This window comes from Hakea prostrata, chromosome 7 (assembly GCF_041222555.1).
Source record: "Hakea prostrata isolate BN-2017 chromosome 7, UWA_Hpros_2, whole genome shotgun sequence".
Taxonomy (NCBI): domain Eukaryota; kingdom Viridiplantae; phylum Streptophyta; class Magnoliopsida; order Proteales; family Proteaceae; genus Hakea; species Hakea prostrata.
In genome coordinates, this window is record NC_142606.1 from 47,441,713 (window position 1) to 47,469,215 (window position 27,503).

The following is a 27,503-nucleotide window of genomic DNA, read 5'->3' on the forward strand; positions in this document are numbered from 1 at the left end:
GTATGCTTGTTTAGTAGACTAGAGAAATAGATTTTCCATCTTTTCTTAATGTCCTCATCACATACTAGTACTTTACCATCTCCATTTTTAATACATCTAACATGTTCAAGATCTTTACTCTTCCTATCCCTCATCTTAGCTATCTTATAAATAGATTCTTCCCCTTCCTTTGTGCCCAATTTATTGTATAACTCTTCATATTTCTTTTCTCTTGCTTTTTCCGCAATTTTCTTAGCTTCATTTCTGTCCAACCTATACCTTTGAAAATCCTCAACATCCTTAGTTCTTTGCCATATATTAAAACTAAGTTTTCTTATTCCTAATAGTAGCTTGAACCTCACTATCCCACCACCAAGTCTCTCTATAAGAATGGAGCTTTCCTTCTAATTCACCTACGACATCTTTAGCCACCTTCTTGATACACATAGTCATCTCATTCCACATTGCATTAGTATCCCCCTTAAAATCCCACTTTCCTTGCTTGACTACTTCATTAACGAAGGATTTCGAGTACTCTCCTTTCAAGTTCCACCATCTTATCTTGGGATAGTTAACCTTGCACCTTTTATAAGTTTTTGGGGTTAGGCACATATCGAAGACCACAAGTCTATGTATGGGTTGGTCTAGATGTCTCACAACAATTATGGTGGGCTTGGATTGGTAAAGGCTAACTAAATGATGGTTCTAGCATTTGAGTAAGGATTGTTAGGGAAAACTTAGGACCTTAACAATCCTTATGGGACGGTATTGGGTGACTAAGATTGTTCCTAAGGTTGCTAGAAAAGAAGAATGAATTAATTTGGGATAATATAGGTTGGAACTTGGAAAGGAAAGGATCTCTTCCATACCGTCCTTGCTTCTCTTCTTTTCTTCTTTCTTGTTTCTTTCTTCTTTTCTTTTCTTTCTTTGTCTTCTCTCTTCTTTCTTTCTTTTTTTTTTTTTTTTTTTTTCTTTTTCTAATGTAAATCCAATTCTAGAGTAGGATTTCTTAGGATTACTCCCTAGAATTTAGGATTTGCCTAGAATCTTCCAACAAATAGGTAATAATTGTATGGGAATCTTAAGGATTACTTCGAAAATAGATGGGAGTTAAATGGAAATACTTGTAGATACTAGATGGGATTTCTAATGAGATGATGGGAAAAACATAATTAATTAACGATTTATCATGGGAATGGTTTTGAGATATCAAAAATCAATATGGGATGTAACCAAATAAAGAGGAAGGGAAATTATTATTCCTAGTATCAGTAGAAAAGAAACTAATTAATTTTTGGATCCATGTGAGTTGAAAGGGGAAAATTAGGGAAACTTTGGAGGGAAAATAGTTCAACGATTTGAAGGTCTTGGGAAATCTTTCTCTTCTCCTTTTTTTTTCTTTCTTTCCTTCTTCTTTTCTCTTTCTTCTCTTTCTTTTCGTTCTCCTTTCTTTTCTTTATCTTCTATTCTTTTTCTGTTTCAGATCTGCCGCAAGCCATAAGAGGGGGACAGAGAGGGGCTGAAGGGAAAAAGAAGGGGGAGGGGGTGCTGCAAGGATTAGGGAGGGCGGGGAGCTGTCACAGGGGTAGGGGAGGGCCATAGGGAAGAAGGCATTCATGGGAGGGGTTTCTTAATGAGTTACAGGGTGGGGGAGGGGTTCTGTACTTACAGGCGAAGGGGACAGGAAGGTCTGCAATGGTGGGGGAACAGCTGCCTAGGGATGCACATGGGTCGGGAGGTGAGGGCAGGGGGTGGGGCGTCTTGTACTTGATTGAATGCTGTGGCTGTCTTTTCTGCTGGAATTATTGAAGACTGTAGAGAATTGCTTGCTCTTTGAATAAGCTTGAAGGAAGATGCTGAATATTTAAGGACTTCTCTAAAATCCACCGAGGTCTCCTCAAAACAAGAACCCTGGTCCTTAATAGCTTTTCATTCAATTAAACTTGGATACTTACAAAGAAACAGTAGGCTTATTTATAGCCTACTAAAAGACTTTAAACTAAGTGGGATTCCTTAACAAACTAGGATCCCAACACCTAATCTGGACTAGTGACGTAGAATCTAAAGATCTAAAGACACATGATGAAAATAAGACTTTTAAGTTAACTTAAATAAGCACATGCTTGAATTCTCTTTTAATTAGAACTCCAAAGGCACGTGCTAAAACTTAAGAGAACCACGGACTCAATAACTGACTCAACAACAGAGTCAATTTAAGAAATAAAAACTGACTCAAACTATAGAAATAGAGCTGGAAATAATTCCAGCACTGAAAAGAGGGCTAAACTACCCTAAATACCCCTACTACAGCACTCGGCCAGCTCAAGGGGGCTTCTTAGAGCCATCCAGTGGGCCCCACTTAGAGTTCGTCCAAGGGGTGTCTTACTGTTCACATCATTTTATTTTCAGTTTCTCTCTTTCTGGTTTTCTGCAAGAAAGAGGGGACACAGAGAGAGAGAGAGAGAGGACGAAAGGGTTAGAAGGGGAAGGCAGGAGCCGTACGGTAGAGGAGGGATGGGCTATAGGGCTATAGGGAGTCATAAGGGGAAGGGGAGGGGTTAGCATTGTTGCGGGGGCCTAGGGAAGCTGCTGCCAACATGCGGCAGCAAGGGGAAGGGGAAATTAGGGTTGTGCAGAACAGGGGAGGGTAAGGGAGGGCCTTGAGAGGATTTGGAGAGGTGCAAAAGGGGGTTGGGGATGCTGTGATGGAAATGGAAGGGGCAGGGAAAGCCTGAGATGATGGGGGAGGGAGGAGAAGGGGGCTGGGGTTTATTTACTTACTTGGTAACTTGCCGGAATCTCTGGAAGAAGGGTGCTAGACAGAGTGTGTTGTTGATCTTTGAAGAAGCAGCTTACTTTAGATCTGCTGTGGTCCCCTCAAACAAGAACCACGGTCCTCAACTCAAATATTCTTATTCAAAAAAATCAGACTTAAGAACTACAAAGAGTAGGCTATTTATAGCCTACTAAAAGACTTTGAACCCATGGTGGGAGATCTCGCGAGATATCTCGTTTTTTCAGCTTGGCGAGACGAGATGGAGGGCGAGAGCAGCAAGTTGGGATATCTCGCTCGAGATCTCGTCATATCTCACTATATCTCGCCATATCTCCCCCTGGATCTCGCTGGAACTCTCAATTTTCACCTTTTTTTGTGGATTTTGTCTAAATTTTCACTTGCAACTACTCTTAGCACATCTACAACAAGGAAGATCAATCATTCTTTACTTGTCTTATGAATTTATGATTTAATGACTTATATAGAACTTCTAATGGTTGTATAATTATTTTATTCTTGAAAATTGAGATTTTGATACTCATATGGATGGAATTTTGATAACATTTAACTTAGTTGATGCATTTGATATACTTGCTTTTCATTTATACCTTAAAGGTTCTATGTTACATATTGTATAACATTGCATTCTCTAATCCTACTACATTTTGGTTTCACACTATGGGTAGACTTAGAAATCATACATAGGGTTGTTTCTAACGAATCCAAGGCCACCAACGTGTTCAAAAAGCCTTAAATAAGCTAAATACCAAGTTTCAACTCAATTGGGACCCTAAAACCCACCGAGATGGGCCACCGAGTTGACGCCAAAAAGTTGTATATCTTGACCGAGATCTCACCGAGATGGTCGAGATCTCTTTTTTTCAAGGTGGCGAGATCTCTCTCGAGAGCGAGATCTTCTACCATGTTTGAACCTAAATGGGTTTCCTTTATAGATTAGGATCCCCTTACAATTAATCCCAACCATGAAGCATCTAAGAAAATAATTAAAGATCTAATGGAATCTCTTTGACAATAGATTCCCCTTAAGACTCAACTACTGAGGAACTCTTCTTGTAAACACCGACTGATAATACCCAAGGACTCAACAACTAATTTTTTACTTAAACTAGACTCCTAACTGAGATTTTTATCACCTCCAGTACCGACATCCTCCTATTTCATCCTGTTGACCGCTAGATGATGAACACCTATCTTATTCTAATCCTATGGTTGAAAATTTACAACCTTAACCCTTTCACCCTAAAGTATTTCTCTCTACTCTCTGTCTTTTCCCTCTTTTACTCCGGCAACCCACTCGCCACCAGCATCTCATTTCACTCTTCCCACTTCGACTCCGGCAACCCCACCGTTATTGTGGATATGGAAATTGGAGGGAAAGAAACTTAGTAGACGAAGTAAAGGCGAGAGCTTCTCCGTTTCCAAGATCTGGCTCTCGTCAAAAAGGGTAAAATTCCTGCTTCTTCAAGATCTCGTATGATAGGCATTCCTTCTTCTTCTCTTAATGGTGGCTTGCCTTGCCAGAAAGAACTCCAGATCCATGAAGGGTCATTGTGATCTGTATTTTCTTGATTTATTTACTCAATTCAGTTTCTGATTGAGCATTTTTTTCACTCGGGGAATCCAATTGGGTAGCAATTATGCTTCTCTGCAGAAATACTCTTAAAAGTGAAATACCATAAAGGAGATTGCCTATATGCTAACACGTCTGATGGGTCTTTGTTCTCCATTCTTAATCTTTATGAGTTCAAAAAAGTAGCAGGGGTTGCAGAGGATTCATTTTATATAATGAATTTTTGAAAAAAAATGCCCAAATATTTCTTCTTCTTCTTCTTTTCCCTTTCTATTTCTCCAGAAAAACAAGCTTCGAACACCAGAAATCGAAAACCGAACCCAGATCTAAGAAGAAGAAGAACAGAGATCTAAGAAGCAGAACTAGAAGAAGCAGATCTGAGACCGATCGCTTTGCTTCATTGATCGCTCGATTCCTCTCTCGCTTCACTTCGGTGATCGCTCGATCCCTTGATTTGCTTCGCCGGCGGTGAGTCGGTGTTGCCTGAGGTGAAGAGGGAGACCAAGCCGAAACAAGAGAAAGAAAAAAAGGGAAAAAAAAGTAAAGGATAAACTAGTTAAGTTGGAATAATCGTAACCATACGATTAGAATGAAATACGTGTTGACGATCTAATGGCTAACAGGAGGAACTGGAGCCTGACACGAACTGGAGCGGATAAAAATCCCTCCTAACTGACCACGACCCCTCTGAAAATGAAAAAGAAAACACTGAAAATTAAAATTGGTAACTAATTAGGGCTTGGATGTACCAAACTACTCCCCCTGGAGGGTTCAGCCAGCCCCAGGTGTGCCACTTTGGAGTGGCCGTGGGGCTCACTCCAGGGTTTCGGCTAGGGGCTGAATTCTGGTTCACATCATTAGGACTCAGGATTAGAAACTAACTCCAAAATAAACTCCTATATTAAAAAAGGAAAGGCCTAAGCCAATCCTTAACCTATTAAGTGACTAAATTGACTAGTAAATTGAAATAACAAAGGAAATACATCTAACATAGGACTTTTTGACCAAATTAATGAAATAAATCCCGCCATGCTATTCCTATCCATATTTTAGGCCCATTACATTGGCCAATTACGAAGTAAACCCAAGGAATCAACAGCCAAATACATGTATGACCCAATGTTAGACTATATTTAAGGAAGGAAGCCCAATTTGGTAATGATTCTGCATCACGAAGTGCCTTCTCATTCACCTTCACTCGCTCCATCCACCCTTCCTTGTCTTGCAAGTTGTGTGCCTAAGAGGTGATCACCATCAACCATATTCATCTCTTCTGAAATCCATGATTGCTGTTATTGAAGCAAACCCAGTTTAGTTCTCTCATTGACCCCATACCCGAGATGTAGTCATTATCCGTCCAACCTTGATGAGCAGACATATCTCAGGTTCTCAATAAAATTTGTCTACCTCCAAAAGAAATCAGTAATTGAGAGCCTAAAATGTACTGTGTCATGGGTTCTTGTCAATTACTATTCGCTAGCAGGGAGGTTAAGAATCAATGCTAAATATGAAGCAAAACTCAAGATTGACTGTAATGGAAAAGGTGTGCTGTTCACTGAAGTTTCCATGGATTTCACAACTGATGATTTCCTGAAAACTTCATGGCTGCCCAACCCATCTTGGAGGAAGCTCTTGTATATGTTGGAACCCTGAAACTTTTTGAATATCCCTCCTCTTGCGATTCAAGTAAACCAAATAACTCCTCTCTGCATTTGTTTGTTTCAATTTCTGAAATAAAGAAATACAATAAAATGATAAATTTATGAAGGATTGCAAGTAACCTCCAGCACCCAATGGAGATATACACTGAGAGCACAATGATGGATCTCTCCATGGCATTAATTTGTTCAGGAAAATGAAAAAGACAGGTGAAGGCGGTATGTTTTTGCCCATTTCCACCTCATTTTAATGAAGGGTAAAACGGACATTTTGGATTATCACTTAACAATCAATTAACACCGTCAGAAGTGAGGGACAACAGTAATTTAATAAAGTGTAGGGTTCAATATGTAATTAAACTGTAGCATAGGGGACATCTGTAATTATCTTTACAATAAAATAATTTTAATGTAAAATCAGTTTTAAAACCATTGGCACTAATTTTTTTAATTTGGTTATGCATTTGGATTCCATCTCAAATATTTCCAACACCAGGTAGTAGATACTGTCTTAGGTGGCACCGTCACTCATAATCCATATTCATATTCCCATAGCCTAGAGTCACTTGAACTTGGTCATTGGTAATCCAAAGAATAAGCGTCAATACCACAATGACAAGTGCCCCCTCAAGTCTAAAGTCAAAGAGGCACATATCAATTCCTCCATCACAACTAACAGTATTATGTGTAGGAAAAAACATAATTGGCTTCTTTGCCAATACACACTCTTATGTGTTCTCACATTGTACCCTGCCTCCACTATGACTGTGATGACCAAATGATAAGAGTTGTCCAAAACGAACCCTACTCATGACAACCAATTTAATATAACACATGGACACACATTGCTCATAATAATAGAATGATGAATTTGATTAAATTAATCCAAAGAACACAAGATGTTTTATAACAAAATGAACCTGGCCTAAGCTTGCCCTAGAGGATAAGAAACGTGCATCCACAATTTTGATACCACATAATGTAGCCTTGATTAAGGGAATCAAACAAGGGCGAATCAGCCAACATCAAATGAAAACAGAACCAACTTTCGGAATTTCAGTTTTCAAGTAAGGGCTGTCAAGGGTGTTTTAGGGCATTTAAGAGTGACATGTGAAGAGGGTAGGTGTTAAGGAAGGAGTATGAAAGTTTGGGCCTTAATGGATGACCCCTAGTATTTAAAAGATAGTTGAGGGAACTAGGACTAAAAGAGGCTAGAGGGGGGGGGGTTCTATGGCTGCAATTTGGATCAATTTGGGGTAACCTAAAGGATTAGGATTCCTCAAAAGGAGAGTCAATTCTGAGTATGAGGCTTTATATGGAGATGTCCTCCCTGCACCCCAACCCCCCCCCACCCCACCCCAGAAAAAAAGGGCAGTTTTCCTGGAGCTTTTCAGTGCTTTTGGGACAGAAACAGGAGAAAGTGTTTTTCAGTGTTCCAGTTTGCTTTTCTGTTTTTCATTCTTTTCTTTTCTTTTCTTTTTTCTCTCCAATGAACCAGCTGTTTAATACACTTTTAAGCCTCATCGTAGATCAATGAAATAACGTTTTTTAGAATCCAGCACAAGATGTACACTCAATGACTCGAGTCATAAGGGCAAAAAAGTCATCTGCATATAAAACATAACATAACCCAAAAAATGTTTGTGTTTCATTTGTTGTCAGAGAAACATTTTTTCCCAGTGTCACCATACAAAATCTAGGACCCAGGAACATGCAAACACAAGAAACAAGAAATCTACGCCCGACCTAGATATGTATAAAAAAATAAAAATAAAATAACACATTCATTACCATACAGCCTGTCAGCAAACCTTATTGGGGTAAGGCTGCCTAGGAAAAATGCTCCGGACTTTTGCTTGTGAGGAAGCCTTAGGCAGCAGGTTCACCCTTAATCATTACCACACAGAACCTTAATGATCCACAAAAGCTGCAGCTTCAAGTTCCTATTTTGGAAAATTTAATAGAGGTTTTGGGGCTGCTCTTCTGATTGGTTGCAGATTTAGTGATGGGCAGCAACTGAGGATTAATCGGAGAGGTCCTTTTGAATCAAAGAAGACTGTACTATCCTTGATGGAAAGGCTGTGCTTAATGGAAGAACTGATGTAGCAGGCTGAATCCACAACCCAAGGGTACTCAAAACTTCAAAAACCAAGAGACCCTGATGCATTTAGGACTTGATATGCCAAAAGGCATTGATCCTTGCTTGGAATTTAAATACCAAGTAACTGCAGAGCTGGACTTTAAAACCAGAATTTGTACTTCCACAACGAGGAAGATTCCAGCCAAAAGCTGAATCGTACAACTAAACTAACTTTTATTGTTCACTCGATAGGGTATTTTTAAAATGGCTAGCAGCCTAAACAATGCTGAAAGAAAAATAGGAAAAGAAGTCCTAAGAAAACCTAGAATTCAACTAGTTAACCTCAGAAAGACTCAGTGGGACTCTAAATCTGACCCCTGAAAGGTTTATCAGCCTAACAAACTCCTAAGTACATAACAGCTAAAAACTCCTAACAGGACTCAACAACTTAACAGCTCCAAATAGAACTTCATCAGCCAAACTGTAGGCTGTCTACAAGAATAAAATACTAAAACTAGAAAGGACTGACAGGACAAGTATGCCCTTGTGACTAGATATCAAAAGTCACCGTTACAACTCAAATGTCACTATGTCCAGTCTCCAGTCATGGATAGCCAAAACAATTGAAGCCAGTAAAACCTAAACTTCCAATCATAAATTTGTCTTTGAGATAAAATTATAAACAGACCTTTAAAACTGTCGAGGAGAACTAAACATAACTATCAGTATTAATACCAATGGATCAAAAATATGCACAAAAAGAATCAATACCTGGGGCTTAGGGCCTAGTTAAGTGCAGATTATTATTTTTTTTTTTAATCCAATGGTAAAAGACAAGTTAATGCAACTCTGCCTATTGTAATCAAACTTGATAATAAGAGTGACATAGGAACTCTAAGCAATCAGCTATACGGTAATGCAACACATTTCCAGAACAAATTGCGCCACCTGACCATATACTAAAGTACTGAACAATCTACGAGACAAAAGAAACATAATATGCAGAAGAAGGGTCAAGCACCAAAACGGATCCTCAATAATTGGTCAATTTGCAACTCACCAGAAAGGATGCAAAATGTTCTGATGTCATGACTGCATTAAAACCAACAACAGGAACCAACGAGGCTAACAATGTACCTAGCACAACCTGCAATGGCAGCACTAGATTTTATTGCCAATATGAGAGAATTTGTCATTTAGGATCTCAAAAGAAAAGGCTTGTAAAACTTTAACTAGTATATCCAAGAGTGGATCATATATAGCTCTTTTTGATGACCAAGATTCCCCTGTTAGATCAATATTCTCTTGAGTTATCTAAACTCTTCATCTCATTATAGTTTATACAGAAGCAAACTACGGAAGTTACATGCTTCTGATTCCCCCCACCACTCCCCCCCCCCCCCCCAAAAAAAAAAGGGGGCAGTGTGCTTCTTTTCAAAATAAGGGCACCATGCAGTTGCCAGAAACTTACAAGAGGAGCATAGGCAATGTACAGCCTAGGAGAGTAGCGGCCAGTCACAATGCACAGAAGCACGTGCATGGGAATAAGATTAATTATGAAAGTATAACCACCCCATGAGCAAACCTGAGCCATTCACCAGGAAATATAAATACATAAGTACAACCAAATGGAAAATAAAATCACTAGAAACCTCATAATGCAACACTAACCATGTAGAAGTATGATAAAGCATTTAAAGTGGCATAGAAGAGAGATCCCGTGTTCAGAGTCTGCATAATTTAGAGTCGTTAGTAGGTCATAGTTCTATATAGACTAATAAGAGTTTCATGCCAAATTAGAATCCTACGACCAGAAAAATAATGGAATGAGCATAAATAGATCAAACCTTATCCATAATTTATAGAAAAGGTGCAACTATTCCATGAGACAATCTTCTTTTAGTGTTAAAAATTAAAAACACAAAGAGGAAGAACCATGAAACTTCAAGTAAAGTCCAACCTTCACATAAAGATAGAAAGTGAAGATTAAAGCAAATATAGCAACAGCTTCATTGTCATAGCTGCCAGCCACAGATCGAGATATATAGGATGGAACCTGCAAGCAAAAAAGAAAAAAGAAAAATAAAATATTGGAGGAGAGTTAAGTTTACATTTTTAGTCACATCAAGACTGGCACATGGAAAAAAAAATTGAACCATATTATATTGTAAAAAGGAAAACTGCATGGAGAGCTGACAAACTAAATATAATTGAATAATCAGAAATGATGCACAGCTTAAAAAACAGCAAAAGCTAAAAGAGACTCAAGCAACAGAAAACACTATTTACTTCCCTATTTGAGTGTCATGAATGTTAAACAAACCACTTGCAGTAACCAAGGGTTAATATGGTACTTAAAAAGTTAAAACAAATCCAACTTATCATATGATGGATCCTACAACCCTCCTACCAGTCTTCAAATAAAGCTACCCAAAACAAGTATTTTCCTTAGTTTTTCCATGAGAGAACACAACTCGGTCAATGAACGAGGGTGAATCAATCCCTCAAGGAAAGAAGTTAAAGATGCAATAGATGACTGAGTGCATGCACAAACACACTCAAAATCTTCAATGTACATGAGGAAGCCGTAATTGAGGTACCAGAAGACCACCAAACGATGAACCCACAAATTTTCTAAAAGAAGGAAGTCAGGTCAAATTTAACACATCTGCTTCACAGAAACATGAATCTTCAGTTTTGAGGCTGAATCATGCAGAATTTGAAGAAGCCCTAGTTACCCATGCAACCCAATTATGCAAAGCAGTGTTTTTAATATAAAGCCCACGTAAGTCTACTTAAAAAAAAACTGCAATTCATCCCAAAAAAAAAAAAGATGTCCCTTAACAATACCGGAGAATAGCTAAACTCATGGCTCCCTTTTAGCCCAAACAGTGTTTGCTTCATTAAGAATAAATGCCATAACAGTTGGAAAACCAAATAGAATGTTATATAGTCCCACAGTCAAGAATAGGTAGAAGCGCCTTCCATTGGGGGTAAATTGAATTGAGAAGGAGAACAACGAATTTCTAATATCAGCAATACGTTGTTGTTTCTGTACAATCTAAAATCTTTACCAGGAACCCAATTTAGATTTTGAAATGTGGCTTCAGAGATTACCATAGCCAAAAGAGCTGCAGCTGCTAACCCTGCACCAGTACCCTTAACTTCCTGTTATAATTGGTAATAAAAATATATATATATCAATAATTAATGGGGCCAAGTCCTTTGTTCAACATTGAATGAGTGCCACTAAAAAGAAAACCTTTGTCAGAAGGTAGGTTGCCCATGCAGCAATGGCTGAAAATGTGGGAGCCGTAAACACACAGACAGTTTCTACTGACAGAGGAATGTTCAGAGAATTCAACAACCTGCAATGAATAAGTAAATACTCAAAACAAAGAAATGAAAAAAGAAAAAGAATAGAATAAGTTAGCACATAAATCAAAGGGAACCTACCGCCAGAGGAAACCTGCAGTCAAAGTCAATCCAGGATAAACAGTTCCACCAATCACACGACCCAGAGGATACCTTATTGACAAATAAGATGAGAGATGTATTCAGAACCAATTTTGAATTTTAAAATCAAATTATCTGGGAAAAAGAAAAAAAAGGTAGATGTGCTTAAGCACAATAAAAATACAAATTACCATGTCCGATCATCAAACCAATTCCAGAATTCATATATGCCCTTCTTTGTAAGATACTGAAATAAATACATGGGAATCAGCTGCTAGTCAAGAATCAAAATAAAGGAAATAGACAAATTGAATAATGTTGTATACTTCACATAGAAGTGCACAACCAGATGAGCCATCCAAGAAAATAGGGGAAAATGCTCAATTTTTTTATAGTTTATATAGATTCCAAACCCTGGAAACAGTTTCTCTGAAAATGTAAGGGTAGGCTGCATACATTATGACCTTCCCTAGACCATGCAGTGCAGCAGCACGAGGCCCTGGGTTTGGCCATTTTCCTTTACACATTTCAGACCACCCAAAACAATTATGAACAGTCTAACTTCAAAAGCACATCCCATTGCCAAACTATGGCCAATAAGACAATTATGAACAGTCTAACTTTTTTATCATTCAAGACAATTAAAAACCAGAAAGAGTAGGGAAAAAGAGAAGTCCCAAATTAAAAGGAATCAGCATTAACTTATCTGTCGTTGGGTTTATAGGCTCATCACTGCATTTAATCTTAGATATTCCCCGAATATAAAAAAAAAATCCACTTGAATGACATAACCAGAAAAAATCTGTTTTTCAGGACAATGTTATTCTCATAGCCTCATTGCTACACTAAATATTAGATTTCTCAAAAAATTAAAAACTTCAAAAACCTATCCAGAAACTCTGCTTTTTCATGACAATATTATTTTCATATGGTAATTTTAACACTTTCATTAATCAATTCATAAAACCTAAATAATCAATTACTACTCTCAACCAGGAAGGAGGATCTGATAATGCAGGTCCAGATTGAATTTATAAGCCCATATTTAGGATTTTAATTATGAATAGAGAACTCGTATTTTAATTAGCAGTTAATATTAGTAGCGGAGCCTATTAGCTATAGCTAGGAAGTAATTTTGTTTTACAATAATGTCAAACAAAAGCATAGTTGTCACAGCGATGAGGAGAGTTTAGGCCAGTTGAAGTGGTGAGGACTTCCAAGGCGGTCAAGCCATTTGAAGTGACATTTTAGTTTACATCCTGTACACTCTTGTTCATCATAAATATATCATATCTTATATAATTTAGAAAAAAAATAATAATAACATCAGGCTACCTTAAGTCATCCAACAGTTTTATTTTGATACATCATCCAATTAATGTAGTTAGAGATGCATCCATATTAATAGCTTTTGATTTAGCATATTTATTTTAAAAATTAAAAAAGAAGAAACAAACTGAATAAGGCGGTCGCCTTGACCCTCAAGGGCTTCAAGGCATCCAAGGCAACACCTTGAGGTCAAAGCGGCTGCCTTATGCACATCATATAAGGGGAAGGTCGCCTCACACCCTTGAGGACTTCCCAGACACCTAGGCGACACCTTGCCAACTATGGACAAAAGTCTATCAGTTATGGAGCCCATCCTAGTGCGAAATTTCTCTAGAAAAGCTTTCGTGTAGGCAAAGCAAATGCCAATTTATTTGGCAAGAAACATGTTAAGAAGATCTAAAAAGACCAGGGCTAGTCACTTCTTCAACTGGTGAACCATCCCAACAACAACGGCACAAGCCTTGTCCCAACTAAATGGGGTTGGCTACATGGATCCTTGCCTTCCAATCAGCTCTATTGGAGGCCATACTAAATACAAAGCTTAACTTATGCATATCCTTTCTCACCACTTCTCCGAAGGTTATCTTAGGTCTGCTCCTTGTTATTCTAATTCCTTGGATATGAATTAAATCAATTCTTCTCACAGGGGATTTTTATCCGCTCTGGTTCTGATAGGGTACTGTTTCCTGCAATTAGCCGTTAGATGGTGGACATGTGTTTTATTCTAATTTTACGGTTAAGATTATTTCATCTTTTGATCACGAACCCTAACTCATTTTAGCCTTCTCCTCTTCAGCTCTAGCGACGGCGACTCACCACCGACATCATCGCCACCACCACTAGCATGTCTACAACAGCAATTAACTCCATGAGCAAAGGATTCATCATTCTTGGGTTTTCTCTGTTATTGGCAATTTTTCTGTGTTTTTCTTCTTCTTGGAACCTTGTAAAGGTTGTAACTTTAGTCATGATCAGCCAGATGATGAGGTGGTGATACTTGACGATAAAGAGATTTCTCAGAGTGATTGTTTTAGGTACCTAGGTTCAATCATAAGTAAAAGAGGTGATTTGGAAGATGAGGTTTCCCAAAGAATTAAAATAGGGTGGATGAAGTGGAGAGGTGCGTCTGGGGTCTTATGTGATCGGCGTATTCCATTAAAGCTTAAAGGAAAATTTTATAAGTCCGTTGTTCGACCAGCTATGTGTCGGTGCGGTGTTGGGGTTAAAGAATCATATGATAAACTCGGCGAAATGAGGATGCTGATGGATGGTGGCAAACTAGATGGATAAGATAAGCGATCATATTGGTTGGGCTGGGGTTGCTCCCTAGTGATAAGCTTAGAGAGTCGTTTGAGGTGGCCGGCACGGAGACCTATAAATGTCCTTCGGGGGGGGGTTTTTATCCTTTTTGAAGGAACTAGAAGAGCTAGGGGTAGACCTAAGATAACCTTAGGAGAAGTGGTGAGAAAGGATATGTATAGCTTAGGCCTTATATCTAGCATGGCCTCGAATAGAACTGATTGGAGGGCAAGAATCCATGTAGCCGACCCCATTTAGTTGGGACAAGGCTTATTGTTGTTGTTGTTGGAACCTTGTAAAGGGGTATGGTGGTATAGTAGGAGGACGGAAAGAAGTTCAAGATATGAAAAACAAGAAGATTCAAGAGATCAGGAAATTCTATGTTGAGAAATACAACAGAAATCTGCAGCGTAACCCAGCACAGCAATTTTCTTCCTCTGCCTTTCTTGGGTTTTCTCTGTTATTGGCAATCTTTCTGTGTTTTTCTTCTTCTTGGAACCTTGTAAAGTGGTTTGGACCATATGGTGGTATAGTAGGAGGAAAGAAAGAAGTTCAAGATATGAAAAACAAGGAGATTCAAGAGATCAGGAAATTCTATGTTGAGAAATACAACAGAATCTGCAGTGTTACCAAGCATAGCAAGAATACCATTTGGAATTCAAAGAAGCTGGCTAAGGCTCTAACTCAGGTTGTTTCAGAATTCAAGTATTTTCTCAGAATTTGTGCTTTTTCTTAAGATGGAACCCCCAAGATTTATGATGTCGTCACTGTGGTGAAGCCAGATTTAGGAAAAACAACTTCTCACCTTTGCTCCATCCGCTGATTATGAGTATAAGCGTTCTTCCTCTTTGTACTCTTAAGGATTTTTTTTCTTCTAGTGATTTTGAAAAGGGCTTCTACTTGGTCGTGAGCGTTAGTATTTTGTGATGTTGAGGCTTGTGTTTCAAAGGATTTATTGTATAATGAGAAATTTGGGGGAGATGCTTTTTTGTTGCAGACTTAGGTGGGGTGGCGATGGTGTTGGTGGTGAGTCGCCGTTGCCATTGCCTGAAGAGGGAGAAAGCGAAACGAGTTACACTTGGAGTGATCAAGAGATGAAATAATCTTAACCGTAAAATTAGAATAAAACACATGTCCACTATCTAACGGCTAACTGCAGGAAACAATACCTTGTCAGAACCGGAGCGGATAAAAATCCTCTCATAGGGGCATTTAAAGACCTCTGTTAGACGTGGTTCTGCCACCTCAATCGACTTTCTCGTAGCTTATCATTTATTGGAGCTACTCCAAGACCAGCTCTAATATGATCATTTTTTACATTGTCCTTCTAGTTTTACCACTTATCCATCTTAGAATCCTCAATGTGCTACATTGAGTTTATCCATATGATGCTTCCTAATAGTCCAATGCTTTGCACCATTTATCGTAGCTAGAAAAACGACAGTCCTACAAAATTTTCTTTTGAGCATTAAAGAGATGTATCGATCACACAAAACCCGGATGCACCTCCACGCTTCATCCAGATATCCACCCTATTTTAATTCTTTGGGAAACATCATCATCTGTATCTCCTTTTTTATTTATGATTGAGCAAAGGTACCTAAAATAATTGCTTTGCTCTAGCTCCTTCTCATCAAGTTTCAGCACCTCATCATCCGTCCGATCACGACCAAAATTACACCCTAAATATTTCCATCTTCACTCTACTAAATTAAATCCTTTTGATTCCACAAATCTCATAAAAACACCCCCTTAGCAAGAAACATGTTAAAAGATCTCATAAAGCCAAGGCCAAATCACTTCTCCAATTGGTGATCCAACCACTTGATGCATAAGACCAACCAACTCCTAAGGGCTAACCTATTTGGTTTGGGAGCTGGTGGGTCTCCCAAACCCAGATTATGGTGGTAGTTGGTTCTTATAGATTGTCTTTTAAGTTAAGGTCAATAGTGTCTTTCAACATCAAAACTTAAAACCCAGAATTCTAGTAGCTATTTTCACTATTTTTATTTAGAGCTTGTAAAATTTTCTACCCAAATCAATTGATTGAATGATTAAAATATTGTTTTGAAAGATGGTGAATAAGACCTCCTTTGCTTCCTTTCCTCTTCCTCTACTCTCTTATATCCCCTTCTCACTACCCCACTTCTTCCTCTACTCTCTTATATCTCCTCCTCTTCACCCACTATTATGTTTTTCTCCACTTTTCTTGGTATCTCTATCTTCTATCACACTACCAGACTATTGCTAGGAGGCTTCTCCTTCTCTTTTTCCTTTTATTCCCCTCCCCCCCCCCCCACCCCAAAAAAGAATTTCTCCCTTAATGGTATTCTATTATGTAACTCTTGGACTGCTGTTAGTACTGTAAACAACTTTCGAATTTCCAACTACTTAAATGCTCCTTGTTCCACTCGAAATTATATCCCACAAATAAAATGCCATTAAGTATCATTATTCATTTTGCAATCAACCGTACCCAGTAAATTTGTATAGATTTTATGTTACCATGCCTTAAAGTTAGTAATAGAACATACCTAGAAGGCGTTACTGCAGCATCATCATATTTCAAAGGTGGGAACTCCGTCAGTAAGTGTATCAGGTCAGGAACCAGTACAAGTACTTGCACCAAGTACCATTTCCTGGCAATTATTACTTCCAGTCTTCCACCATGTACGAAGTACACGGTAACTAAAGAAACAGCTTCAGCGTAGCAGTTAATGTGTCAAATTGCAAAATTTGACAAATCCATAATTCTATACCATAATAAGCAAAACCTGATTACGAAAGGTCAACATCCATTACAGATTCATGAATACCTCATTTTATCTACAGATGAATACCTGAGTAACTCTGTAATTGAAGTAAGGATCGAACTCATGTATAACACTTTCGTACTTGATAACCTGTAAATCAATCAGGAAAGCAATGAGTCTGCAAAATGCAAAATGATCCACAAAAATTCAAGAGATACGTACCAAAAAGAGAAGCCGTATAGCTAGAACGGTCATTAAAGATCAAATAAAGAAAGAGATGATGCATAGAAGACAACAAGAACGAACGTCTTACAGAGAAAAGGCGTATGGAAAAGGCAAGAACTCCAATCAGGAGAAGGATAAAGAAGCAGAAAACATTTCCGAATGCGAGTCTGAGACTCGCACTTTTGCCATTCTCCGGTACCTCCATTAGTGAGGAGAATGGAGCCAAGTGGTTCAGTGAAGACACTGATGATGGACACAGGAAAGGGATTTTCAAGGCCCGGAGAGACGACTGACTTTTCTTGTTTTCACTTTTTCTTCTTTCTTTCTTTTCTTTTTTTTTTCTTTTTTTTTTTTGGGGGGGGGGGGGGGGTAAGATTGACTTTTCAGGTTCTACACTTCTACTCCCAGAAAAAGGTGTGTTTGTTTGTCGGTTTTGAACTACACCGTAGTAGAGGGTGTGGCTTACTTTTAGATATTTAAAAAATTACAAAGTAAAAATCTTAGTAAACCCCATCTACTAATGTGTGGTTCAATACGGTCAAGGGAGCACACTATTCCCCACTGCTGGGGAGCTGATCTAGACTCCCATGAGGTTGTTAATCAGTTCACTTTGATCAATTTGATTCATGTTCTTGACTACTCGACCTAGTTTGGTTCATGTTATTAATGTTTTATGTAGCCGGTTTCACACGGTCAAGGGAATACTTAGTAGTCAACTTGCACATGCAGATGCACATATTTCTCGTAGTTATTTATTTTGAATTTGAAAATTATTCATATGGAGATATTTCGAGTACTTTGATTAGTTAATTTATCAATTTTCTCAAAAGAGGGATCAAAAAAAGGGACAAATCAAAATGTGGATTCGAGAATTATTCATTTGCTAAAAAGAAAATCAAATAAAAAAATTTGAATGTTTAAACCGAGAAGAATTGCACGTAAACTAAGAGACATCCAACAGAGAGATTACTTACAAAAAATGAATATTATGGTTCTGGATTTTGTAGGATTGAAAAATGGCAGAGGAACAGAGAACTCACCTCTCAAGAATTGCAAAGAAATGTGCAAAAATCTTCTCTAGAAGGAAGAATAGAAGAATCACATAAAAGTTGGAATTCTACCAATTATAATGTCACATGAATGGTAGCCCAAGCCACCTAGAGATCCATGCCGTAGAAATTGTTTGCAGAATGATTGTTGGAGAAAATTTATTGAAGAAAGAAAAAGAATTAATATTTGATACGAGGGAAATTGCACCGAACATTTCGAACCGGGTTCATAATCTATGTTCCGGTCAAACCATGACGGGGACTCACTCAAACCCTAATTTAATGATCATAAGGGCATCGCAGATCGATTGATAGTCCGGTACTACTTCCCGAATATTATGGTAGGAAAAGCTAACTTACAGGAGGCGACTATCATGAAGCGGAGAGGAAATCGTGCCAGGATAAATATCTACTTACAGCCCCGAATATCTAGGGAAAAACCCTAAGATCGGACGGTCACCAAAGGAGATCAAGAAGTCATTTAAAGGATCAAAGATCATAAGTAAAATCTATATAAACCAAGGATGTACAACCCATCAGGTATCTGAATCGTTTCCTAATTACGTATTCATTATTCTTATGCTCTGCAATTAGCTAGAGCTTTTTGTGATCAGTCCAGTTATTGACTTAAGCTCCGGAGGTGGCCTCCCGACCTCAGCGGTCGAGCCACATCTAATGTCATTTTTGTCATATTCGCAGATCCATAGGCTTAACAATTTTTGGACGCATCATTTGGCTCCGTCTGTGGGAAACGCTTCGAAAAATCATGGTGACTAGATCAGCAGCAGCAGCAGCGGCTTTACGAGAAATTAACACTCGCTCTCAGATGGAGATTTCGGTCATTAGACCCGAAGGAAGCAGACTTCCGAAAGTTCAGGAAATTGGAAGGGAAGAAAATCAGGACCCTCCCAATCCTCTCCAAGAACAAATGGAGCAGTTACAAACCCAATTCTTGGAAATGCAACAAACGCTCCGTTTTTATTAGCTAGACAGGTAGTTGCACCACAAGCACCTGACCAAATAGAGGCAAGAGAACGCACACAAGAAGCGATCTTCACTCCACCAATAGTCCCTGCACCGGCACCTTCTCATCAAGTAGATAAATGGCAGGGCGAAGGCCAGAATTACGGCCAAAACCGCCAAGGGAACCGTCAGGATCGAGCACGAGAAGTCAGAGTTGGCGAACCTCTCAAGAGAGATGAGCGGCACGATAGGCCGCATGTGAAATCCAGCCCAGACCTAGCCCGGGGTACCCTATTTGTTTTGGGATAAAGAAAGACTTGTTTAATGTTAGACCTTGAAGTTGGACCTTGATTTCATTGTTGTTATCCTTGAAAGCCTTAGGAGGCCATGTCCGGCCTTATCCTTACCTTGACCCGGCCCGGAATTTGTATTGTCTGTTGATCCAATGACCCGAAGTGGTGGGAAAATTCCTTGTGTACCCTTTTGGTTGATGATTTGGTGTTGGAGCCCAAGCCCATGGACATTGACTATGATGCCCCTCACTTGAGAGCATTGTCAGTGTTAGTTTTGAATCTGCGCACCGAAGAGGGGTGAATTAGTTGGTAGACCTAATGAACACCTGTGCACAATCCAAAAGTATTTCCCGAAACTAGACTTCTTGATGGACTTGTAGGAGAAAACCCCACCCAATTTGACCCCATATAGCCCTCCAAATCCCTGTCCAAAGTTGCTGAACTATGTCTGGCAAATCCTGCTTGCGCATCGAAGAAGGTGAGCTTAGTTGGTAGACCTAATGAACTCCCATGCTTGATCCAAAGGTATTTCTGGAAACTAGACTTCTTTATTGACTTGTAGGAGAAGACCTCACTCAATTTGACCTTGTATGGCCTTCCGAATCCCTGTTTGAAGTTGCTGAACTATTCCTGAGAATTCTGTTGAAACTGTTGTTGGTCGATACTATTAACCAAAGGTAATGACCAACAAGCCCAGAATCGTGAAAAAGGTGCTTTTTGGATATTCCTTTCTCCTTTTTAAGTGAAACCTCGAACCTAAATCATTATTTCACTCATTTCAACATCTGAGAACGTGGGAAAGCTCCTCTAAGCCTCCTCCTTGGCTTGGGTGTTGATCTTCTTCAAGAATCATTGTCCCTCTTCTCTAATCTCTTCTCCAAGGTATGTAATCTCTCACTCTCTCTCTAATCTACTTCTACCTCATCTTGTTCTTGCTACTGAGTTCGTGAAGAAGGTGTTGTAACCTTACTACACATGTTAAGCTGAGAGATATCAGAAAACCTATTTCTTATAACCTTCTTCTCTGTCTCAGCTTTCTCTACTTCTTACGGCCTTCTCTACTTCTTACCTTCTACCTTGTCTTCTTCTCCAACCCCTATCTTGAATCAGAACACAAACCCAACAAGTCACTCACTGGTTTAGCAAAGATTTATGGCCCTCTGATGACTATGAAGCTTGGTCACCACAGTTGATTCTTCAGCAGCCACAGCCCAAGGACTTCTCCAAACCCACAACCAAGCACTTGCTGATTGAACAGTTGTGAATGCAGTTCGAGCACTGGACCATCATCAAGTTTCTATGGTATGGCTTTCTGTTTCTCCACGCTGGAAAAACCCTTACAAGCTCTATCATCATCAGATCTTTCTCAACCCAGAAACTTGATGCTGGTGAATCTCTGCAGCACCTTAAGATTCAGCAACTCCTTGATCTTGTTCGTGAAAATGCCCAACTGAGTCGAGCTATTGTTGCTTGTCAAGCTGCCTTTGCCACAACCCTGAACTTGCTGTCCAACATTTCTATTTATTCCTCTCTTTGAAATCATTAGACCTCCAAGGAGGAGTTGCGGCTCCAGTTCATTGGTGGGTCTAAGGCTTAAAGAAATCCTATTGTTCACCTTCTGCATGTTTCTCTTTTGAGGCTGCTTATTAATGACTCAGCCCCCCAAGAACAGCAACCAACCTCTGCAGTTTCACTTGACCTGAATGTTCTAAGTGACAGAACCTTAAAGATGCTTTCAGAATCATGTTATGTGCCTCATCCTGATAAGGAAGAAACTAGTGGGGAGAGCTTGGTGTTGATGCAAGGGGAAACTCCGGCAGAAACTCCCACCAGGCCCGGCTCCTCTTCCAGTCATTGGTAATCTATTCTCCCTTCTCTAACCTACTCCAAATTACTCCTACTTTTGCTGCTGAGGTTAGGAAGAAGGTGCTGCAACGTTGCAACCACCCCTTCTACAACCTCTTTTGTTTTGAATAAACCCTTTCATATCATATTCATGCTATGATTATTATGCATAATGTTCTTGCCTTCTTACTATGATTTTCTTCATAAAAACACGAATCCTTTACCTAATCTAATTTCTTTAAATAGGGCTGATTATATGTTAGTATGTACTCTAATTTACTGCCCATCATTTCCCTAATTCAATTCCTAAGTTCTCTTGCAATTGTAATGGTTTTCATTGAAGAACATGATTCTTGCAAGTTTAAACCTAGGACCTCAATTTGGGGGTTTTCAATTTGACCATTGGATCATGTTAATTCTTGCTACATAGCCTCTTGCTACTGTTCCTAGCATCCCCTCCAAGTTTTGTATCGATTCGAGACCCGAAAGACCAATTTTGAACCAAAACCCAAAAAGCCAGCTTGCTGTCCGAGATTCTTTTGGTCGATGCTTGTTGGTCGATAGTATCGACCCAATGTATCGACCAACAAGGTTGCTGTCAGAAACTTTTGCCCAGTTTTGATCCATTCAATCTCTGATTGTTTTGATTTCTTCTCTAATCCTTCATGTATGTTTGTTTAGGGCTTTAAGACTATAATTGGACCATTCTCTTGTGACTTCGGATCATCTTCTTTACAATTTGAGGTAAGGACGGTTATTGCCATATAACATAGACTGTATGACTTTTACACTGTTGTTGGTAACTTAGTGGACTTAACTTATTAGTTGATTTTAGACATCATATGACTATTGTAGTTACCTTATGACAGTAGCACCATGCTTAATTACTTGGTTTATCATGTTTACTTATTCTTGTCATTTATTTATACACTGTATTATGAGATGTTATGACATGTTTTCAATATGATAATGTATTGTTGATATGTAATGGATGGAAATAAGCATGTGATTGCTTAGGTATGATTTGGGATTGGGGAGTGCCCTACTGGTACTTCTGTCCTTGGACATCGGAGGGAATAGTATGGGATGTTCTCCGAAGATGCCCATCGACACTTTCCTGGATCATTGGATGACATACATAGGACTTGTCTAGGTGTATGGCTAGGATGTCCCTATCATATCAGACCCGATTCGAAAGGGCATTGAGACCGAACGACCCGTGGTAGTAGTGTGGATTTGTGGGCGCTCAAGACCGGTAACCACTCCGTGAGAGGACATAAATTGCATTGCAGATACTCGGAAGGGGCCATTTATTGGTTGGGTTGCAAATGGCTAGACTTGGGCTCACGGGCACTCAAGACTAGTGAAATGATCCATGAGGGGATGTGAGAGCTTCCCGTTTACCATTTGTGGATGACCAATAGGGTTGATGAGTCCGGTGAGTAATATCCATGACTCTAGTGTGAAGGATACCGGAAAGGATCCCGAGAGGGGAGGAATGGACGTATCTAGAACTGACATGATATGATTAAGTAGATGACATGCATTGGGCTAGGTTATACCTTGACATGCGCCAATACTTAGACCAAATGGTGATGTGAGAGAGTGGTGACCGAAACCCCCAACCATGGATTTGTCCGAGAGGGATGCAGGACCCAATTCCCCCCGGTGATGAGTGACTGAGACTACCTAAAGAAGTATGGTGCTTTGACTTAAAGCATGTCTACCATAGAGACCAACATACTTAGAGTTAGAATCATATTTGCATCTTATGTCTCATATCATCTGCATCATTTCATGATTGATATCATATGGCTTATGTATTATGGAATAACTTTCCTTGCTGAGTTCTTTTGAACTCACTCCTTTTTGCAACATATTTTGTTAGACTTTTCTGCAGGTACTACTACTATTGACTGTGACGGTCAACACTTGGAGGACTAAGTTGGTGACTCATACCACTTTGGCTACGGTGACTACATCGGTGAAGGCTATCAGTTCAAGACTCATATTTGTCAGGAGTAGACCCGGCCTGGCTTAATTTCTTATGATTATGTTATTAAGGAGACATTGTATAAGCTAGAAGAAACTATAACTTAGTTGCTTACCTTGTTATTTCCCTTCTTTGGAAATCTGGTTGTAACCTTTACCTCTTATTTCGATCTACCTTCCGCACACGTTGTAGAGTATATTTCCACTATACTCTATAGTTGTCTTTTGATTTGGTACTTGTTATTCCGCACTCTGATGTTCTTTGTGATCCTTTTGTGATCATTTCTTAACTTTTATTATTAGATTACTTGAATACTATAATTTGTTCTTGCTTTTGATTATATTATTATGATAAGTGGATATGATCGTTCCTAAACTGGATCTGTTGGGCTGTGGATCACTCCCGAGTAACCTAGATAGGGTACCCCCGGGTGGATTTGGGGCGGGATGTGACACCGCAGGCGAGCCAAACGGGAACAACCGTGAGGAGGCGAAGGGTAGTCCATACCCATTCACCGACCTCAAGACGTTCGAGAAGGGAAACTGTCCGGATGGAGGATGGACGATCACTTCATATTGGCCGAGAACTCACCAACATAAATCAAAGATTGGGGCAACTGTCTCGAGGTAGAAAGGCTGATGATATTTATTTAGTCATCCGAAAGACTCCTTTCACCGATGCCATTGCTCTATTCGAATTTCCACATAACTTTAGGCTTCCAACGTTTACGGCTTTTGATGGATTAGGGGACCCCACGGCCCATATTAGTTACTTTCAACAAACGATGGTAGTGGCTGGAAACTCTGATGAAATTCTTTGCCGAGTGTTTGCTTCTTCCCTAACCGGGGTGGCCCAGAAGTGGTTTTCAAACCTTCCTTCGGGAGGAATCAGTTGATTTGAGAATTTGGCACGTAAGTTTATTGGCCGTGTCCAGAGTGGGATCTAGATCAGGAAAAAAGAAGAGACGTTCTTTACTATCAAACAACAAAGGAGCGAATCAATACGGGAATACCTGAAGACATTCAATAAAGTTACAATGGAAATTGGCAACTTGGATGATCAAGTGGCCAAAACGGCCCTCTTTACAGGGTTAACTAACCGGAAGTTACTGGAATATTTACTACAGGATATGTCGACCACTTATGCCGAGTTAGTACAACAATGCCAAAAGCAGGCAAAGGTGGCGGAAATACTTGATGCCCGACAAGGGGAGCCCAAGGTGGCGACAAGAGAGATAAAACTTACGGAAAAAGGACCAAAGCAGAAACAGCCCGATCGGGAACGCGTGCGAAAGTCACGCTTGTCCTGGAGAAGGCGATCCCCTGACTAAGATGAATATACACCATTAAATACTACTCGGTCCGAGATACTAATGCAGATAAAGAATCGGATATTCTAAGATGGCCCCCCAAGATTGTCACAAAGACAGGCGAAAAGAACATGGAGAAATATTGCCGCTTCCATAAAGACTATGGTCATTATACTAATGACTATAGACATCTCAAGGCAGATATCGAAAGGATGATAAATCAGGGACACCTTACTAATTTTCTGAAAGGTAGGGAGGATGATAAGGGAGCGATCAATGAAAAAAGAGGTCATTTTCCAAACCAGGAGCGTCGGGTTGAAACATTAAAAGCCAAGAAGGGAAAGGAAGTCGTGGGACCCAGCAGGTCCCCGATCCTCACTATATTCGGGGGACTTGAACCCGAATCCTTACGAAAGTTAAAATAAAAATTGAGCTTCGTGGGATCGGGAGAGGCTCAGAAAAGAAAAAAAATGGACGAATTATCAATTACTTTTGGTGAAGAAGATGAACTAGGCGTCTGCATCCCCCATGATGATGCGATAGTCATCAAGGTAGAGATTGGACGGAGGGAGGTGCACAGGGTCCTGGTTGACACAAGATCTTCAGTTGATCTTCTATCTTACAAGGCTTATGAAAAGCTAAATCTTGAATCAGGGTTGATGAAACCATCCTCGACTCATCTCTACGGATTCGGTGGTCCGTCGACCATGGTGGAAGGAACAGTTCAGTTGGATCTCTCTGTAGGAAATTTCCCGAAAAAATCGACCATTCGGGCAAATTTCTTGGTAGTTCGGGATCTTCCTGCATATAACATGATTTTGGGCAGACCTTCGTTAGCAAAGCTAGGTGCTGTGGTATCGCCAAAACACATGAAGATAAAGTTTCCAACGCATAATGGAATTGGGCAAGTAGTTTGGAATAAAAAATTATCCCGGCAGTGTTTTGTGGCTTACCTGAAGGACAAGGTAGGACCCAAAAAGGCCACCACCCTACCAATTGAAATAAGAGATGATCGGGACGAAGACATCATGCAAAGGCCCGAACAGGTGGAAAAATTAGAACGTATATGTTTACAACCGAAGGATAATGTGAAGTTCACTTACATTAGTTCCGAACAGCCCAAAGCTTTTAAAGAAGAATTGACAATTTACCTTCGAGAAAACATAGATGTATTCGCATGGTCAGCCAGCGATATGCCAAGAATTGACAGAACTGTGGCCGAACACAAGCTATGGCTCAATCCCGATTTCAAGGCTGTAATTCAAAGGAGACGAAATTTCTCAATCGAAAAACACGATGCTATCTGGGTGGAGGTGGAAAAACTAGAGAAGTTTGGTTTTATTGAGCCCATTGAGTGCCCAACATGGTTGGCTAATGTGTTAATGGTAAAGAAGTCCAATGGAAAATGGAGAATGTGTACCGACTACACCGACCTGAATAAAGCATGCCCAAAGGACTGTTATCCTTTGCCGCGAATAGATCTCCTTGATCGACGCCACGGCAAGATATGAAACGTTAAGTGTAATGGACGCATATTCCGGATACAACCAAATCCTGATGAATAAGGAAGACGAGAGATTCACAGCATTCATGACTAATCGGGAAAGCTATTTTTATAAAGTCATGCCATTTGGTTTAAAGAATGTGGGGGCTACATATCAAAGGGCTGTAAACAAAATTTTTACCAACCTTATCGGGAGGAATATGGAAGTATACGTGGATGATATGTTGGTAAAAAGTCTTTTATGGATTAGAAATATGAATATAATTGGTGGAGAAAGGCACACACCGATCCACCCGGAGGAAGTGAACGCTCAGGATTACCATCCATCAACGGCCGATAATCCTCGACGGTTCAAGAACCGTCATTATGGCAGCAAAGGCTATGGACGTGATGGTTTGGGGAAACTGGACAATGTGTATACTTTCCCGATTGACACGTGGCCACTATGCACAGTAAACGAAGCATTCAAAGCATTTTGACGGCACCTCGCTGGAGAAAGGTGTCAGTGATATTAACTACAAGGTTGTTCGTGATAAAAAGCAAAAATCTCTTGAACTTACTCACGTTCGAACGAAGCATCAATCCAAACCAAGCATCCCGCATCTAACTCAAATGCTTGGCATGTGGGGCAAATGATATGAGGGAAATTGCACCGAACGTTTCGAACCGGGTTCATAATCTATGTTCCGGTCAAACCATAATGGGGACTCACTCAAACCCTAATTTAATGATCATAAGGGTGCCGCAGATCGATTGATAGTCCGGTACGACTTCCCGAATATTATGGTAGGAAAAGCTAACTTACAGGAGGTGACTATCATGAAGTGGAGAGGAAATCGTGCCAGGATAAATATCTACTTACGGCCCCGAATATCTAGGGAAAAACCCTAAGATCGGACGGTCACCAAAGGAGATCAAGAAGTCATTTAAATGGTTAAAGATCAGAAGTAAAATCTATATAAACCAAGGACGTACAACCCATCAGGTATCTAAATCGTTTCCTAATTACGTATTCATTATTCTTATGCTCTGCAATTAGCTAGAGCTTTTTGTGATCAGTCCAGTTATTAACTTAAGCTTCGGAGGTGGCCTCCCGACCTCAGCGGTCAGGCCACGTCTAACGTCATTTTTGCAGGTCATCTTCGCAGATCCATAGGCTTAACAATTTTCGGATACATCAATATTAAACTTAACGTGTTTGTAGGAAAAACTCGATGGTTTTACCCTTTTGTTAATCTTTTTGTTAATGTTGTTATTAATTCGGCCAAATTATTTGCATATAATTTGGTTCGGCCAGAATTAATTGTGAATTTTATTCATGAGTAAAAGTTAATAATTTTACCAATGAAAGGATGGTGGAGTGGTTGAGAACACCAACTCTCAATGGAGACATTGTGGGTT

General features: G+C 39.6%; 2 protein-coding genes across 2 annotated transcripts in view; one reads left to right on the forward strand and one right to left on the reverse strand.

Moving 5' to 3' along the window:
* The window catches only part of LOC149011273 (dolichyl-diphosphooligosaccharide--protein glycosyltransferase subunit STT3A-like), a 46,916-nt gene extending 29,465 nt beyond the window's left edge, over positions 1–17,451 (reverse strand). The window contains exons 1-10 of the mRNA XM_089161833.1: positions 17,235–17,451; positions 17,009–17,071; positions 11,732–11,787; positions 11,541–11,612; positions 11,347–11,452; positions 11,202–11,252; positions 10,045–10,140; positions 9,756–9,815; positions 9,556–9,669; positions 9,145–9,231 (exon numbers count right to left, since the gene is read on the reverse strand). Of these exons, the coding sequence (XP_089017959.1) occupies positions 9,145–9,231; positions 9,556–9,669; positions 9,756–9,815; positions 10,045–10,140; positions 11,202–11,252; positions 11,347–11,452; positions 11,541–11,612; positions 11,732–11,787; positions 17,009–17,071; positions 17,235–17,351 (822 nt within the window). The 5' untranslated portion in view covers positions 17,352–17,451. The remainder of the gene's footprint in view (positions 1–9,144; positions 9,232–9,555; positions 9,670–9,755; positions 9,816–10,044; positions 10,141–11,201; positions 11,253–11,346; positions 11,453–11,540; positions 11,613–11,731; positions 11,788–17,008; positions 17,072–17,234) is intronic.
* A 7,617-nt stretch (positions 17,452–25,068) lies between these two features.
* On the forward strand, positions 25,069–26,581 carry LOC149011274 (uncharacterized). Its single transcript, XM_089162598.1, has 2 exons — positions 25,069–25,983; positions 26,078–26,581. Exons 1-2 carry the CDS (start codon positions 25,069–25,071, stop codon positions 26,579–26,581), a joined length of 1,419 nt encoding a protein of 472 aa, XP_089018724.1.
* The last annotated feature ends 922 nt before the right edge of the window (positions 26,582–27,503 follow it).